The sequence below is a fragment of the Furipterus horrens genome, unplaced genomic scaffold (assembly GCF_987537825.1).
Source record: "Furipterus horrens unplaced genomic scaffold, mFurHor1.1.pri manual_scaffold_2, whole genome shotgun sequence".
NCBI classification, from domain to species: Eukaryota; Metazoa; Chordata; class Mammalia; order Chiroptera; family Furipteridae; genus Furipterus; species Furipterus horrens.
In genome coordinates, this window is record NW_028327172.1 from 202,605,985 (window position 1) to 202,623,835 (window position 17,851).

Genomic DNA, 17,851 nt, shown 5'->3' on the forward strand with positions numbered 1-17,851 from the left:
ATGCCATATGCTGGCTTTAAGACAGAGGAAGGGGCTACAAACCAAGGACACAGGTGTACCCTAAAAGACGAAAAGGAAAGAGACTGAATCTCTCCAGAGCGTCCAGAAGGAACACAGCCCAGACAACCCCTTGGTTTAGCCCAGTGAAACTCACTTCAGACTTCTCATCCTCAGAACTAGAAACGAATATGTTTTGCTTTAAACCACTGAATCTGTTATAGCAGCAATAATAAACTAATACAATTAGTACAGCTAGTAAAGCAATACAACTAATATAATACTAAACTAATTAGCTACTAATAAATGAATACAATTAAAGTAAAATAATGCAAAAGGAAAATTTACTTACAAATATCTTTCTATCATTGCCTAGAGAGAACACAATTCCTAAAGAAATGTTTGTATTTCTCTTAGCAGGCTGGTGGGAACATGGTAATGTTAGGAGAAGCTTTGTGCTTAAATATAGCCCCCTCGAGAGCCTGGTGCCCTAGAGAAGACAAGCTATCTGAGACTGCTCTAGAGAGAATACTGGTGACTGTAAGGTGATAATGCCAGGGGTGGCCTGGTAGACATTACACACTGAGATATAAGCAACAAGCAGCCGACTCTTATGAAGATGACAATTTCAATCAAATGAACTACAAGTTTTAACTTTGATTACTTACTAATTAAGTAAAAATTAAACTTTATAAGGATGAGGTTATACATGGTAATGATTTATTTAGAAGAGCAGTGAGAAACTGGATGTGTAAGTCTGAACTAGGGTTTCTTAGCAGAATCTTATCCAAATTGTCAAAATATAGCCACAAAAGATTTGCCTGGGCCTGTGGCTTTCTTTAGTCTCTTGAATATATATTTTTGGTGAATGTTTCTGAGAAATAAGTTACTTACGTAATAAAAAGCACATAAGAAAGGATGTATACCAAACGGATAGTCATTTTAACTTGAAACTATCACACAAATTGTTCATGTGTAGTGAGTGCCCTTATATTTTTATCCAGATAGATTTGGAGAATCTCAAATGAGAAATTTCAAAAATAACTTTTTTGAAACACTCTGCCATAAGTCAAGTTTTCATAAATTAAAAGGTAACGTGGCTTACGGGACTTTGGAATTGAACAGACCTGGCCTGGTCTTGGTAGCTGTGTAAGCTTGGGCCCTGAGCCTCTGCTTCTTTATCTGTAAAACGGGAATAAAGTTACCTTACAGGCTGTTGTAAGAATTCGTTATCAAGTACTTGAAGTGTCTAGAGCAGACCCTGGCACCTAATAGGCACTCCATAAATAAATGATAAAGATAGTGCTGGTAATCTCATTTGTAATGATTGGAGATCTGGTAAAAAAATTAAAAAAGAAATGCTTTTTCTTTTCCTGCTCCAGTTTCATGCTTAGGCGTGGGCTCATATCTTTTTCTAACGACGTTCTTTTCTATGACTTTATTTATTTATCTTTAGAGAGAGGGGGAAGGGAGGGAGAAATAAAGGGAGAGAAGCAATCGATGTGCCAGAGAAACATCAATGGGTTACTTTTCCCACACCCCTAACCAGGGACCTGGCCTGCAACCCAGGCACGTGCCTTGACCGGGAATAGAACTGGCCACGCTGCTGTTTGCAGGACGACACTGAGCCACAACAATCAAGGCTCTTATGACGTTCTTCTCAAGAAAAATATACTTGTAAAATCTTTCCCTTTTCTGTCCTCCTAACTTCCAACCTATACATTCTTCGTGTGTCTAATCTCAGTCCCCAGTATCACCATCCTTGAACCTATCCAAAGCCTGAAAAATCATCCTTGATCTTTCCATCTCTCTCAACCTGTATATTTATCCAGTCACCCAAATCCTCCTGATTCTATCTTTGATAGCTCCTTCCTCCCATCTTTCCTTCCAGCAAGTATTTATTGAACACTTAGTGTGTGGTAGCCACTATTCTAGGAACTAAAAATACAGCTGTAAACACAACAACAACACAAAACCCAAATCCCTATCTTCTTAGTGATTATGTTTTAATAAAGGGATACAGGGAAAAAACTCAAAATATATAGTACATCATCTGGTTTTAAGCGCTATGGAGAAAAACGATGCAGACAAGAGGGATAATGCATGCGCGTATGCACATGCGTATATTGGGAGAAGTTTGCTCTATTAATTAGGGACTGAAAGTGGTCAGCAAATGAGCTCTGAGTAATAAGATGTTTGGCATAAGGACAGCTTCCTTGGAGCTGACACGTAAGCCTGGAGTTGAAGGGAGAGGTCCAGAAAGAGAGAGAAAAGTGAGAACCGTCAGTGTATAGATGGTAGATAGAGCCATGAGAATAGATGAGATCACTAATGGCATGAACATAAAAAATAAAAAAAGTTCCAAGGACTTATCCTTGGGGTGTTTCAACATAGGACAGAGAGATGAGGAGAAACGAGCAACAGTGAATGGGACTGAGAAGGAAACCAGACACCGTGATGTCCTAGAAGCTGAGTGAAGAAATCAAGGAGAATCAAGCAGAGGGCCTGACTCACTGAATGACCAAGTAGATAAAGTAAGATGAGAGTGGGAACGGACCATTGCATTCAGCAATATGAAGTCCCTGCTGACCTTTGGCAGAGCAGTTCAGCAGAGTGAATAGGAGGATGGGAATTGATAAGAATATCTATAATTTTTTAAAAAGGAGTTTTCCTGAATGAGGAAACAGGAATGGGCCTGTAACTGGAAAGCATATAGGTTCAAGAAAAATTTGTTTCATTTTATTTTGCTTTGACCTTCAGATGAGAAGAGTAATAGCTTATTTGTATACTGCGAGGAGTAATCCAAGAGGTGAAGAAACCGACTATGGAAAAGCCCCGACTACACTGCCTTTGAGTACCCAGAGGAGGGGAGGGTCCTAACGCAGGGACTGGCTTTATCACAAATGAAAGCAAGGGCGATTCATCCCCAACAACAAGGAAAGCTGAGTATACGGGTACACGTGCAGGTAGGCGGAGCACACGGGGTGGCAGGAGGATATGGGCTCCCTATTGAGAGCTTCCCCCACCCCCCAGAAAAAGAACTCAAAGTCATCAGCTGAGAGAGAAGAGACAAAGTTCTGGAGGAGGAGGAGGAGGAAGAGGAGGAGGAGGTGCTAAAAGCCATCCAGGGAAATGAATGAAAAACTGGACTAGGAAATGAAGTCGAATTGCTGAGCAGAACTAAGAACGGTTGATGTTAGGGGTCATGAATTTAAAGTAAAACTCGTTATCATGGTTGCATGCTTTTCTCCAGCCACTTGCAAATGCACGCCGCAGCCACAGAATTAGTGCAGAGTTGTACTTAAGCGGGGTTAAGGTTTTGTCAAGTAATCACCAATAGAAAGTGGGAGAGGGGCAAGGAAATTGAACATGTATTGAGGTGGAAGTGATCTAATGATAGACCGTGTTATTGACATGTCTTTCACATCTGTTCTCTTTTTTTAACCCTCACAGACCTTGCTCTCTATCACGTGCTCATCGTCGCTAACCTGGACTGCCTGCTGGTGCTGCGGTGCTGAGCTAAATCTCTCTTTGCAGCGTGCGCATGTCCGTGTTTGCTTTTTGTTTTCACTGTTCCCCTAATTCCCTGCCATTGAGAGCCAGACATTTCTTATAACATTTCTATTGTGAAGCCCCCACTTTACTACTCCCAGAATTTATTTCTTTTTTAACTGTGTGTGTCTGTGGAACATTACAAATTACAGAGCCATCAGAACAATTACCAAATTATAACTATGCATCTGCCTTTCCCCTCATTTTCCACTAAAATGAGAGCTTAATAAACATCTTCTTATGCAGCACCTACTACAGTGCCTTTATCAAAACAGACACTAATTTGACTAAATGGATACATGAATAAAAGATATGTGATTGCATCTGGGTCCTGCTTAGACGCCATTCAATGGCACTAACATATCTGTAACTATGGCAGGCTCTAACATGTCAGCACCTCTACCAAACATATGCCACATGAGCCACGTGTACAACAGAGGATTTACCACACAACAGAAAGAGTGGATCCCCATGCCTTCCCTTTGCTGTGCAGGAATTCTTCTGCATGAATATTTTAGGTACTGTGGACAAAACGTTAACTTGTAGGTTGTCAGGATGACGTCAAGTACTGGAACCTGAAAATGATATTCACACTACCCAATTCTCTTCCATGGAATAAGGGGAGTCTTCTATTTGAATACATTTCAAAACTCTCACGTAATTTAAGACGTCGAACACCCCTAAGTATTTTTAAGAATTTCATGCAAAATAAAAACTAACTAAATTTTGGAATGATAAAAAGTTGACCTATTACTCAAAACGCTATTTCTATAACATTCAGTGTTGTTTCCTATACAATCTAGGTAACTGTCACGAGTCATTCAGGAGCAATACCTGTGTTTCCTTGTAACACAGGCCCAGATTTTCCTTGAAGAGGGATTGCTGAGTTTTTCTCATCTATATATGGACACAGCAACGACACGTGCTGTTTAATTTTGTGGTCTAGTCACAACTCAATAATGGATTAGAAACTGAACATGGCCAGAAACATTAAATTCACTCCATTATCAAATACATACATAAAAGGATAATTATAACATCTAAGCTCTGTTTTGGGGAATTATACAGAAATAAATTTTTCTCAGGTGGATAGTTACTAAGAAAACACTTTCTATGATCATGCCTTTCAATGACTTACCTGAATTATTAAAGTTTATTTTAAGTAGTAAAAAATTTTACCATACACACTAAAAACAATATTTGATTATCAGAAATTGAGTTCTGATTTGTCTGAGAAAAAAATTATTCATATATGCATATATGTATATGTGTGTATGCATGTGTGTGTAAAATAAAAGAAAGCCTTTTTATCATTAATTACAGACTTTCCTTTGACAGAGCAGCCTAGCAACATACCTGCTCTATGGGAAAAGAGATGGTTCCATGGAACTCCTGATGCTGCCATTAAAGAAGTGGTAAGATTACTATATCAATGAAGCATTAACTTCATCTGTATACTCAAAATTGCACTGAGTACTAAGAGAACTCGGCGCCCAGCTACATACTGGCTACATAAGTAAATAAACTTAGATTTTTGTACTTATCTCCATTTTCAGAGCATAGATGCTTCTAGATATTAAACTATTACAAAATAATGAAATTATTTTCTGAGACCTCCAGCGTTTAATACCCATCCCAAGCCAAAACATCCAGTTTCCTAGAGAAATAAATCTATCAGGTTATTAAAAATATATACATTCAATGGCTTCAAATTACCTATTTCAATTAAAACTTAAATGGCTTGGTGTTCTTCCCCCCCCAACTTTTAATAACTAAATTTATATAAAAGAATGAGATTAAAAAAATTAATTGCATATTTGAAATGGTTGAAATTCTCTTCAAATGTTTCTAGGGTTATTTCAAGTTTTAATTTATAGATAACTTTTATAAAGTCTTGGAATGTATAATTGATTAAATCTCCTTGAAAGATTCTTATTTAACTGCCTTTTTTCTTAAACGGATGCACACCCCCATCATTACTACCAAACAGAAACCTGCTAATCCAGATGATCTTATTTACACTTAATCGAGCAAAAATTGCCATGTGGCACCTAGATATTTTCACCATGACATTTATGTTGACATTCACACAAATTCAAATTATTAATATAGATGTGATCTTTAAAAAATCATCTAGGCGATTCTATATATTATATATTTTTTCTTTATGAAAAGGTATTTTTATTTTAGCAGATAACAAAAAGACCTAGGTAAGGATCCAAACATCCACAGTATCACCATATGAAATAATCTAAGCGTAATCATGACACTTCCAACAGATTTCAGAACATCTAATTATTTATTTAATACCTTTAATAGAAAACTTATGTAAGATACTTTCTCTACACATCTTGCTATGGCTTAAATATGAATTCTACATCCATTTTAGAATCTGTGCCTCTACATCTCCTGGTTGTAACAAATTTGACCAAAAGGTACTGTCCAAACACTCATTTGGGAACTCTTGTTCTGCTACTTAGTCCCACATAAGAACAAAAGTTAACCTTATCCGAAAACTTAGACCATTTAATTTGAGAAAAAATAAACATGGCTTGCACTTTAGGAGGATTCAGTTAATAATTTGAGAACCATTTCACAAAGCATCATGAGTGAGAGGACTTAAAACAAGAACATTATATATATTAACTTTTCAACTTACCTGATATAAATAATCTTCAAATACAAAATAATAATCATCATTGCTTGCTGTCAACTTCACATCCTGTAATTAAAAGTAGAGACTACTGAAAAGAACCTAAATAAATGTCTATAGTACTAACACATAAATGCAATATCTAGAAAGAACACTAAACTAGTTTTACTCACTTATTATGATTATAAAGTTCTCAATTAAATTTTAATCACTGATCTAAATTTACTTGACTAATATAGTGTGACATATTACTTGACATCTAATTGCTGGCACTTTTTTAGGTTTCATTAGTAATTCGTTAGTATTTACTTCAATTCCATCTGCTTTTAACCTAATATTTAGATGTAATCATACCATCCTGAAACAACCATGACAATCTGGCCCCAAATCACTGTTCCAACATCATCCTCCACTGTTCAGGTCCACACTGTTGCCACACCCTCAAAATGCCAAACCTCTTCCATGCCCTTGTAGTTACTCATCATTTGCAAGTCATCTTATTTTCAAACAAACAAAAAATAAGACAGTGTTTAGCTTTAAGAAGTCTACAATCGCATCAGCAAGAAAACAGAGAGAGCAGAAATATGGGAGCAACTCAAAAGAAATATTGAAGAAATCCCTGATAATATTACTCAGTCTACAAAATTCAACTGAGCTGTTGAGCAAAGCCAACAAAAAGGAGAGGATGAACTTAGTCATCGATGATGCTGGAGGGAGTTGAATGTGTGTTAAGTCTCGAAAAACCTAAAGACACAGATCAAGAAAAAAGAAAGGGGCCAGTCTTCTATGTTGAAGACAACACGGGCGGAGGTAGAGATCCTGCATCCTCAACAGGGATGACACTGCCTCTAAAAGGGTGACGACTGGTTCTTGGGGACCAAAAATTTTACATATCAGAATGGTTTGTGGACCTCCAAAGCTCATCCCTATCCAACAACATCTTTTCTTTGGTATTTAATTTTTACATTAAGAGAAAAATTAGTTACCTTTAGGGGGTAATAAAAAGGAAAAGGCTGGAAAACACTGGTATAAACTGTCAGGTTACAGTAAGTGATGGGAAACTGCAGATGACGGGGATAAAATGCAAGTTTGTGAAAAAATACAGTCCAGGGAAAACCACTTAATAATTTAGCTTAGGGAGGGTTTGATGATGTTCTATAGTTAATATTGCCTGTTCCATTTATTCCTTTAACTACTAAAATAATTGACTTTTTTTTCAGTTAAATTAAAAATGAATCTTCGCCAAAGGGAGCTGTAATGTTCCTTCCCTCAAGGACTGACTTTAATAATGTTTGGAGTTGTTTCAACAAGATCAGCAGAGCTCAGCGAACACAAATTAGGAACGATCAGAGACAGACCTCTTCCTAAAAACACTCAGTCAGGATTGAGTCTATCAAAACGTATATTTAATTCTTCAGCCACAAATTGTTTACCTCCTTCTCACAGCAGATTTTCTTTTCTGAGTCAAACTGAAATTCATATTGGCAGTAGAGAACTCTCATGCTATTCCTCCCTGATTTCCTAAATTTCTCTCATTTAAGTAAGAAAGGAATTGAAGGTCTTAAAGCCAAAAGATCTCTTAGGATGTTGCTAAAATAATGACCTGAGCACAATCGTAAGCAGAAAGTTAACTGCAGTACTTATGATCCAAATCCGTGTAAAAAGTCTTGTGAGAGTCAAACTTTTCATTAAAAGACTGTATGCCCTTGCACTGACTTGTGCGGCTCAGTGGGCTGAGCGTGGTCCTGCAAAACAAAAGGTGGCCGGTTCGATTCCTGGTCAGGGCACATGTCTGGGCTGTGGGCCGGGTCCCTGGTTGGGGGGTGTGAGAGAGGCAACTGATCGATGTTTCTCTCACACATCTATGTTTTTCTCCCTCTCTCTCTCCCCTGCCCCATCTCTCGAAAAAAGATTAATTAAAATGTCTTCAAATAAAAGACTGTATCCTCTTAACTCTGCTAATCTTCGCTTCCTATAGAGCACAGTGGTTAAAAGTATGGTGGAGAAGTCACATTGCCTGGATTCATATCTTGGCTTTGCTACTTAATATGTAAATTTAAACAAACTTCTTTACCTCAGTTCCCTTATCTGTAAAATGTTAAAAATAATAGTACTTCCTGTTTGTCATAACACACGTCATGATGAGGCTGGTAAGTAAGGGAATGAGGCTAGTATAACACGGAAATTGTGTCGGTTCAAATGCAGTTTTTCTTTGGAAAAGGAGAGCTAAAACAGCGGGAATTATAATCAGGAAAGGGAAAAGCCTTCAGCTCAGCTGCTGCACAAGCACGATCCCTATAACTGTAATGAAGAAGAGGTAAAATGAACGCGTGCACTGGGTGCTCCCTCCCCCGAAAGGCACACCTGGCCTCGCACATCTCGTCGTTGCTTTACTTCCTCTCGTGCGCACCTTAGCGGCTGCCCCGGTAGCTCAGCCCACCGCTTCCATCTGCGTTATTTTAGCATTTCTGCGTTAGCATTTCTGTACATCCTAACAGCTCCTGCAGGCTCAGCCTGCCTGAGCTCCCCAATGCGTATCCCAATTACTGTCTTTGTGAGGACTCTGGTTACGAATTGCGAAAGGTAACCTGACCCCATTTTTCCCATAAGCTCCGTTATATTTAATGCATGCTTTCGTAGATAGCTAGTTTTTTTCCCCAGGAAGAAATACACTTATCATTGATAGCCTAAATGCTGGTTTCTGCTACTCTTAAGGTAGCTGCCAGGATCAAATGACGATCTACGTAAAGAGCCTGGAACACTGTATGGCACACAGCAAGCCGTCACCAGATGCCCACAGTTGCCTTGTTCTCCCAGACAGATCCTCCGGTCCTCACTGTTATGATCTTCTTTCCCCATTTCTGAGACCTGAAACACTATACCCTTCTCCTCTGTCTTACAAGTTCTAAATTTAAAATCCAAGTGTTTTAAATAGCCGAATTATTAATCCTGAACCAGTCCTATCCTATATCGTGCTTACAGCATCTGCATCATCTGCATCTCAACTTCAGAGCAGACAACTAAAATCAAAAACTCAGTGTACCCCTAGCATAACCCTCGAGATGTGTTTAACCATGTGTCTAGAACTTAAAAGAAAATAAAAATAAAAGTGACTTCAATACCAGAGAACAAGTAGGTCCTAAAGAATGAGATAAATAAGATTAAAATATTATAGTCCGATATTTCTTTCAGTTGCTTTTTTAGCTTGTGTGGTAAGCTTGAATTTAAAAGGATAAGAAATACTTATCATTCTCTTAATCAAAAACTGGGAGGGCCAGGAAAGGATCGTAAGGATGGCTTCAAAGGGAAAGGAGGTAACTTTGGATGGAGAATGTAAAACTTGAAGGTCAACTTTATAATAATTACTTAAATTTATTTTTCAAGGTTAATATGTATCATCATACATAGTGCAGGCCCTACATGTCAAAGACGCTCAAAAATATTCTAATGATAATAATGTGATGAAAAAACTGAAAACTTTTACTTACTTTATAAATTAGACTGTCCACCAAAAGATCATGTTGTATCACATTGGCCTTAAGCTGCTCGTAATACAAGATATCCTGGAGTTAAAAGTAAAACCAAAAATTAAAGGCCAATCACATTTATAAAGTCAGCCTCAAACTTTAATAAATATTAACTGTTAATAGTATTATAAACACTAAGAGAATAGGGACTTCATTTTATTCACAACTACATTTTCCACGTCTGGCCAATACTAGATGCTCAATAAATATACCTCATCCTGTCACTTAGGATAAGATCTAGCACCTGATGGGTATTCAATCAATGTTTGTTAAATTGATTAACTATAATTTAACTTTAATAGCCACTATAGTCATTATTAATTACTAGGTGCGAGGAACTGTTTTACCATATATACATGAGTTAACTCATTTAATTCCATACCAATGAAATACAATAGTTCAGTGATTATTATTCTCATTTACATTTGAAAAACCGAGGCCCAGAGAAAAAAGCAAGTTCTGTTCTAGGACACAAGGTAGTGAGATTTGATCCCAGGAAACCTGACCCTAGAAACTATACAAAAAACGGAAGGACTGCTCTATACTGCCTTTCTATTTTCTTTTTTCCTTTAAACATAATTTTTAATCAAGGGAAAAAAATACACAGCTAACTTCATTTTGACATTTTTAAAGACAAACATTTTACTTTATTTCCTTTTGATTGTATTTTTTCCATTATCATTTATCCCCCTTACACCCTCCTACCCCCCATCAGTCACCACCCTGTTGTCCGTGTCCATGAGTCCTTTTTCCTTTCAGTTCAATCCCTCCCCCTGACCTACCCTCCATAGCTGTCATCATGCTCTCCATTTGTGAGTCTGTCTCTATTTTGCTTGTTAGTTCAGTTTGTTCATCAGATTCTACATATGGGTAAAATCATATGGTATTTGTCTTTCTTTGACTGGCTTATTTCACTTAGCATAATGTTCTCCAGGTCCATCCATGCTGTCACAAAGGGTAAAGTTTTCTTCTTTTTCATGGCCGAGTACTATTCCATTGTGTAAATATCCCATAGTTATTTTATCCATACTTTAAACATAGTTTAAACATACTACCCATAATATGTTTTTATCCATAGTTTAAACATACTAAATCATCCCTGGTAGTAAAAGTAATCATATAGCATTGAAAGAAGTCAGGATTCTTTTTATATTAGAACATGGTCCCATAACACTATAAAATTTGATAAAATTAGGCTGTTTAATAGAGAATAAGAAATAGAAAGAAGAGAGGGAAGATAGAAAGGAGAGGAAAAAGGGAAGAAATGAAAAAAACAGAAGGAGAAATGGAAAGAAAGAGGGAGGAGAGACTTTAGAATGTAATCCACTAAAAGCGTCATGTTAATAGTTGGTTAGGACATTCAAAATAAAGATTACAGAAAAAGAATCAGGTGGGTAGTATTGTGTTAAAGTGAGATGGAATATTATCTCACTGCTTTAGCTGACCCCTGTGTTCCTCCAAATCCCTCCATTCATCTCTCAGGTATTTTAGCACCCACATCCAAACACGGCTTGGCTCCATTAGCACACACCAATCTGTATGATTCTTTGTGAAGACAGTGCCTCAAACAAGAGTTGTGGGGCAGGGTGGTCTGGGGAAAAGATGAGTGTCTGTCACATAGCTGCCTTGGCCAGGACACTTACGGTCATGTAGGGGGCATTTGCCAGACCATGGTAGAGTGAGTAATGAGAGTACGGAAGTGAGAACATCCACCACAGACTTTTCTTTCAGAAAGTTTAGCTGTAAAAGTAGAGGAGGAAAGAACAGCTGCTGATGTCATTAAGTTTACAAGTCTGGTGGAAGAAATCTGAATTCATTTCCTAAGACGATTTCTGTTTTCTCTGGGTAGGAGGAGGTGAGGTCTTTCGTTAAGGCTCTAGAAAGAAGAGGTTGAGAAGAGTGAAGATCGAAAACAGGCACTGTGAAGATTAGGGGAGGTGATCAGGAAAACCAAGGTCAGGCACTATTGTGGACCCAGGTAAAATGGAAAATCTTACTCAGGAATCACTAAAGAAAATCTTAAATGTTAACACTAGCCTTGGTTATTTTATCAGTAAGCAAGTACCCTAGGAAAGTATAAAAAATTTTGTCTTCTTTTTAGTTACCAAGCTTAAATTAAGCAAAACATTTTAAAACATAAAAAATAATAATTACAAAATATAGATATTTTGACTCACACATAAAATTATATAGGAAAAAAATACATATAAGCAAACTTATGACATATTTTTTAAAAAGAAAAAAAATCAAAGTTAGATACTGTTTTAAGGAAAGTACTAAATAAATTAACTACCAGGAACTTAGAGCATTAGATCAAAAGTCTTTCTATTGAGATAAGATTTTTAAAATAGTTTTATGGGCATAAAGTATTCCATTTGTCTCTTTGACACCTCAAGTATGACTGCATTTGTATGTGTAGCTCATTTTAAGTGACTGAAAAGTAACTGAACAAAATATTCTGATTATATTCTTGATAAGAAGTATTCTCACTGCCCCAATCTCGTTTCACCTACAATTATTTGGAACTGCTATATAGTTCATTGAGGTCACACTATTACAGCTGAAAATAAGTGTAAGTAATGGGAAGCGCTTTATTCAACAAAATCAATATCGCTTTTCTATGAATTTCTATTTACAGACTTGTCATTTTGCATTTAGAAAATGAAGATGACTATTAGCTCTCAAGACACAAGTATAAAAATGCTTCTATCATTATATAAGCGATTGTTATCTAAGAGTGTTATCATTCTCAGGTGACATTTCTGGACATCTGTCTTTGAGATGACACTAGTCAGTCCTGCTGCAGTCTCACTCCTGACCCAGGAAGGTGCTAGGTCATCCGCACAGTGAGATCAGCACACGGGTTACAACCACATCTACAAGAGCCGATACACTTACAAAAAACGCCCAGCACACACTCAAATCTGTTTGGTACACTGTTACTTCGAATTATCACCGCACAAAATTGGCACTATCAGTTTGTCTAACACTGCTCTGAAATGAATCACAAGCTTTATTCTTTTAAAAAAGAAGCAAGTTGTTTTGGGCAGTGTTGTTCACAGGGGGAGATTTAAAAAACACATGCGCATGCACACATGCAGACATAATTTGCAAAGGTTAGAAGTGTAGTTTTTATAAGGATAATAATATTTGACTTCTTAAACACTGCATATTATACATTTTAATTAATTTATAAAATAATTATATTACTACCATTAATGGTGACCACTGATGTCAGGCTCTGTGGTAAGACTCAGAAACATTATTCCATTTAATTGTCCCAACCACTCTAGGGTATAAACATTATTACATATATTTAAGTATGGGTAAATTGAGGTTTGAAAAAATTTTAAGTAACTTACTCAATGACATATTTCAAGTAAGTTGGGAGAGCTAGGAGTTGAAACCAGGACCATATGATTCTAAAATCATGTTTTTAAACACTAGGCTAGGGAACTATTAGTTTGTTCTTTATTAAAATATTTAAATGGATGACTTATATGATGCATGAGTTTAAGAAAAAAAGTCCTTACTAAGAATATTTCAAAAACAATCACTGTCTTCCATAATTTTTCTTTATTGCCTCTACTACCTGTTTGCTGGTGATTTCTCTCCATGTTCATTCTATTTCCTAAAATAAAATGTTCTTATATTTAAATAATATTTCCATATAACCTGTCAATTTTTAGAACCATAAAAAGAGTACATATTTCATAAGTAACCATAGCCCTGGCCAGGTTGCTCAGGAGGTTAGAATGGTGTCCTGTGCACGAAAAGGTCAGGGTGCGTATGGGAGGCAACCCGATCGATGTTTCTCTCACGTCAATGCTTCTCGCCCCGCCTCTCAAATCGATGAACATATCCTCAGGTGAGGATCGAAAATAAAAGGTAACTGTAGTGACCAAGTAGGTCCCCAACACCGAGGTGCTGAAGCGAGCCAATATGTGCAGTTTGCATGCAGTTCTTAGCGAGAGACGCCTCAGGTGGCTCGGCCATGTCAAAAGAATGGATGCAGGCCGTATCCCCAAAGACCTCCTCTACGGCGAGCTAGCAGAAGGCAAGAGGATGACAGGGCGCCCAAAACTGCGGTTCAAAGACATCTGCAAAAAGGACATGACACAATGCTCCATCAATCTCAACACATGGGAAGTTCAAGCAGACGACCGCCTAGCCTGGAGGCTCGCGGTCAGGCAAGGTACGTCACGCGCGGAGGCTGCGCGCAACGAGGAGGCGGTCCAGAAAAGATCGAGGCGGAAGCAGCGTCAGCAGCAGCAACAACAACCATCTGCCTTCACCTGTAACAAGTGTGGCAGGGATTGTCACTCCCGAATCGGACTGCACAGCCATTCTCGGCGGTGCAGATAGACTCTCAGGAAGCTACGCCATCGTCTCTCGAGACGGACGGCTGCCGACGACGACGAGTGACCAAGTATACCGAGTTTCTCACCTTCACTTCTCTGTATTCTAACAATCCCGTTTCCACCACACATCATGATCTAAATGGGCGGACCCCCATTTCTTATAATATTACTTACTGTTCTGTTGTATGTATAAGTCCACACAATCTAACTAATTACTCATAACAAAAACCTCTACATTAAGCACAGTGATTAAATTATGTTAATCATGTCTTAGGCTCAAAACTACAGTGAATTCAAAAACAAAAAAGGGGTAAATATTAGACTACAAACCAAAACTATTTCCTCTTTGAATAACTGGTCTTTGAAAAATAAATATCAATAGTTCAAATTTGGCTTATCCTGTTTGCTTCTTACCTCAGGTTGACTGGAAATATTCAAAATGAGAGCCCATAATTCGGCTCTCAGTGCTGTGGGACTTCCTTGTCTGATATACTGTTGAGCAGCAGCACTGTCCTGTTCAGCTAGAACTGGCAAAAGTACATTAAAATATCATTAGATATGTCATGATTTAAAAAAATAACACTGGAATCTTTAATTAAAAGCTTTTGGGAAGCTAACATTTACTCTTTATATCTAACATATTTATATCATGTCATGACAACCTTCTTTCCCTCTCTGAATTTTGATGTGGCCCTATTTACAGCCCTACAAGTTTTAAGCCTTCAGCTCCTCCACCTCCTACCCGGCCTGGTAAAAGTTTTTAACGTGCTTACCTTGAGATAACTTCGCTTTAACTCTAGCTCCACGGATCTGAAACTAGTGCTGCATATATATAATAGTTTTTGGATTCCATGATCAAGTCAAGTCATAGCTACAGAAACCCTAAATTTCTTATGAATATTCCACTAAGTCATGGATGTTATAGTATTTGGAATTAGTATGGCACTTGAAATATTTATTTAAGAATTATAAAAGATGTAAGATATCCATTCTTTTAGGTTACTTGTTAGTTATCTGCCCAAAAGAAAACAAAAGATCTGCTAACATTTAAAAAGGCCAAAAATTACTCATAAGCAGCCAAGTTCACAAAATCAATATATTATACTTTTGCTTCCATTTTCATTTTTGTTTTCTTTAATGAATATACCAGTTATTAAGTCTGGAAATAAAGCTCCCACCCCCAAAAAGAAAACAAACAAAATAATAATAGACTTACTAGACAACTGCTGACATTTGTCTAACAGTACTGTTTCCTTATATTTTCTTCTTAAAGGAAAAGCGAAAAAAAACTTATACTAAGTGAAAATGACAAAACCAAAACAAAGAGATATGAAATTAAAAAAATAAAACATTTTAATTTACAACTGTGTTTAATAAAAATGTCAAATCATACAAATGAAGTTTTAAAAATACATATGATTTTGAAAAATTAGGAAGTTTAGAATATCACAATATAATTGCCACAGAAGGTTTATTTTGACACAAAGACTTATTTGTACTTCCTATTTCAAAGGTAAAACAGGATTTACAAAAACAAAGAAAAAAAAACCTTCAGAAGATGGGGAATAATTACTTCCCAGAACACAGGGAGCTGCTTCGGTTATTAAGTGTTGCCATTAGGAACAGTGTGATGGTTACATTTTCTCCTGATGCCGGAGCATCTTTCCATTAACACTAATGAGAAGTGTGTGGGCGCATCAGAGAGAGAACCTGCCTCTTTGATTTTAAAATTAAATTCTACTGCTGCATGGATCAAGCTACCGTCCTTGAAGAATGTGTGTCTGCATTTATTTCCTTTTTAGTGAACCATCTGTGTACTTCCTTATCTGACATTTACTGATGAAGCCAAAATGATGCATTTCCCCTCCTTAGAAAGATCCCCATTGAGTATTTATGTTGTTAAATATTACTCCCTTCTTAGGTTTTTAGATTTTCCAAGGTTAAGCTTCAGCTGGGGGTATACAATACAGACATTTACTTAGAGCTGTCTCATTTTCAGAAATTATAATAAATATAATCAAAAGCTTACCTTTTTGCCCAATACATACATGCTCATTTTCAAAAAGTTCTAGGAATTATAAAAGAAAATAAATTTATTAAACATAAATATGATCAGCCACATTTAGAAATAATGGGTATATTTTTTCTGCTATTGATTCTTTTAATTATGTTTAAAACTGAATGGCTCTATAGAAAACAATAAGCATATTCATATTTATACACATAAAATCCTTTTTCTAAGTTGTTTCAAGTTTGTAGAAATTTTAAAAGTACATTAGTCAGAAGAAAAAATTGACTAATTTTCCTTTGTTAAAACAGAATATCTTCTCAAAACACAAAAATGTTTCTGCCCATTCATCTTTGATTTTTTTCCTGAAGAAAAAGGCAAAATTTTTGGTGATTGCCAGAGGTCAGGGTAGAAGTGGGGGCAAAATGGGTGAAGGGAGCTGAAAAGTAAAAATTTCCAGTTATAAAATAAATAAATCACGGGGATGTCATGGACAGCATGCTGACTGTAGTTAATACTGTGTTGCATATCTTAAAGTTGTTAAGAGAATAAATCTTAAGAGTTTTTACCACAAGGAAAAAAATTCTGTAAGAATGTATGGTGAAGGATGTTAACTAGACTTATTGTGGTGGTCATTCTGCAATACATACTAATATAGAATCATGTTGTACACCTGAAACTAGTACAATGTATGTCAGTTATACATCAATTAAAAAAACATGTTGACACCTTCACTTGCAACGTCCCACTTCTAATCTACCAATAAAGGAAATCTAATTTTACAATGACATTTAAAAAGACTATATGAAAGAAGCAAAGATTTGTTTTTAAAGTATCAAATCAAAGAAAAAAGACTCACGAACTAGACAAAATTAAAACTGAAAAACTCCTGTTCACCAAAAGACATCATAGAAAGTGAAAAGGTAAGTCACAGAGTGGGAAATGTATTTACAATACATTTATCCAGCAAAGGACTTGTATCCAGAATATATAAAGAACTCCTGGTAAGTCAGTAAGGAAAAGACCACTGACTGACACAAAGAGGCAAAAGACTCTAACAGGTTTTTACAAAAGAAGATGTCCAAAAGCCCAGTAAACATGAAAAGGTGCTCAACTGTGTTTGTCACCAGATACGCACGTAAAAGCATATGAAATACACACTCACTACAATGGCTAAAATGAAAAAGACCAACAATTCTAAATGCAAATGAAATGGAGCAAATGAACTTACACAAAGGTAGCAGGAGTGTAAATTAATACAACCACCTTGGAAGACTAGTTGGTAACATTTATTAACACTGAATATGCATATCCTATGGCAAATGAGCAATTCATTCTCAGGGGTATACCTAATCTGTATATATGTGTGTATATATATATATATATATATATATATCGTCGTCGTCGTCGTATGTGCACCAAGAGACATATACAAGAATATTCACAGCACCACTATTAATAAGAGTGGAAACAACTCAGATGATCAATAGAATGAAGAAATAGTGGTATATTCATAAAATTCATACAACAATGAGAATGAATGATAAAACTCCACACAATACAAAAAAGTACATACTGTATGATTTCATATCTATAAAATACAAAAATAGGCAAAACTAACCTACGATGTTAGGAGCCAGGACAGTTGTTACCCATGGCGCGAAGGGGTGGTAGAGCCTGCAAGTGTGCCTAAGGGGCTTTGGGGATGCTGGTAATATTTTATTTCTTGATCTGGTTGGAGGTTAGACAAGTG

The 17,851-nt window shown here is 36.7% G+C and overlaps 1 protein-coding gene across 1 annotated transcript in view; it reads right to left on the reverse strand.

Moving 5' to 3' along the window:
- The window catches only part of TBC1D19 (TBC1 domain family member 19), a 114,656-nt gene that overhangs the window by 38,766 nt on the left and 58,039 nt on the right, over positions 1 to 17,851 (reverse strand). Inside the window, exons 10-13 of the mRNA XM_090268198.1 lie at positions 16,120 to 16,158; positions 14,505 to 14,617; positions 9,691 to 9,765; positions 6,209 to 6,271 (exon numbers count right to left, since the gene is read on the reverse strand). Coding sequence (XP_090124324.1) covers positions 6,209 to 6,271; positions 9,691 to 9,765; positions 14,505 to 14,617; positions 16,120 to 16,158 — 290 coding nt within the window. The remainder of the gene's footprint in view (positions 1 to 6,208; positions 6,272 to 9,690; positions 9,766 to 14,504; positions 14,618 to 16,119; positions 16,159 to 17,851) is intronic.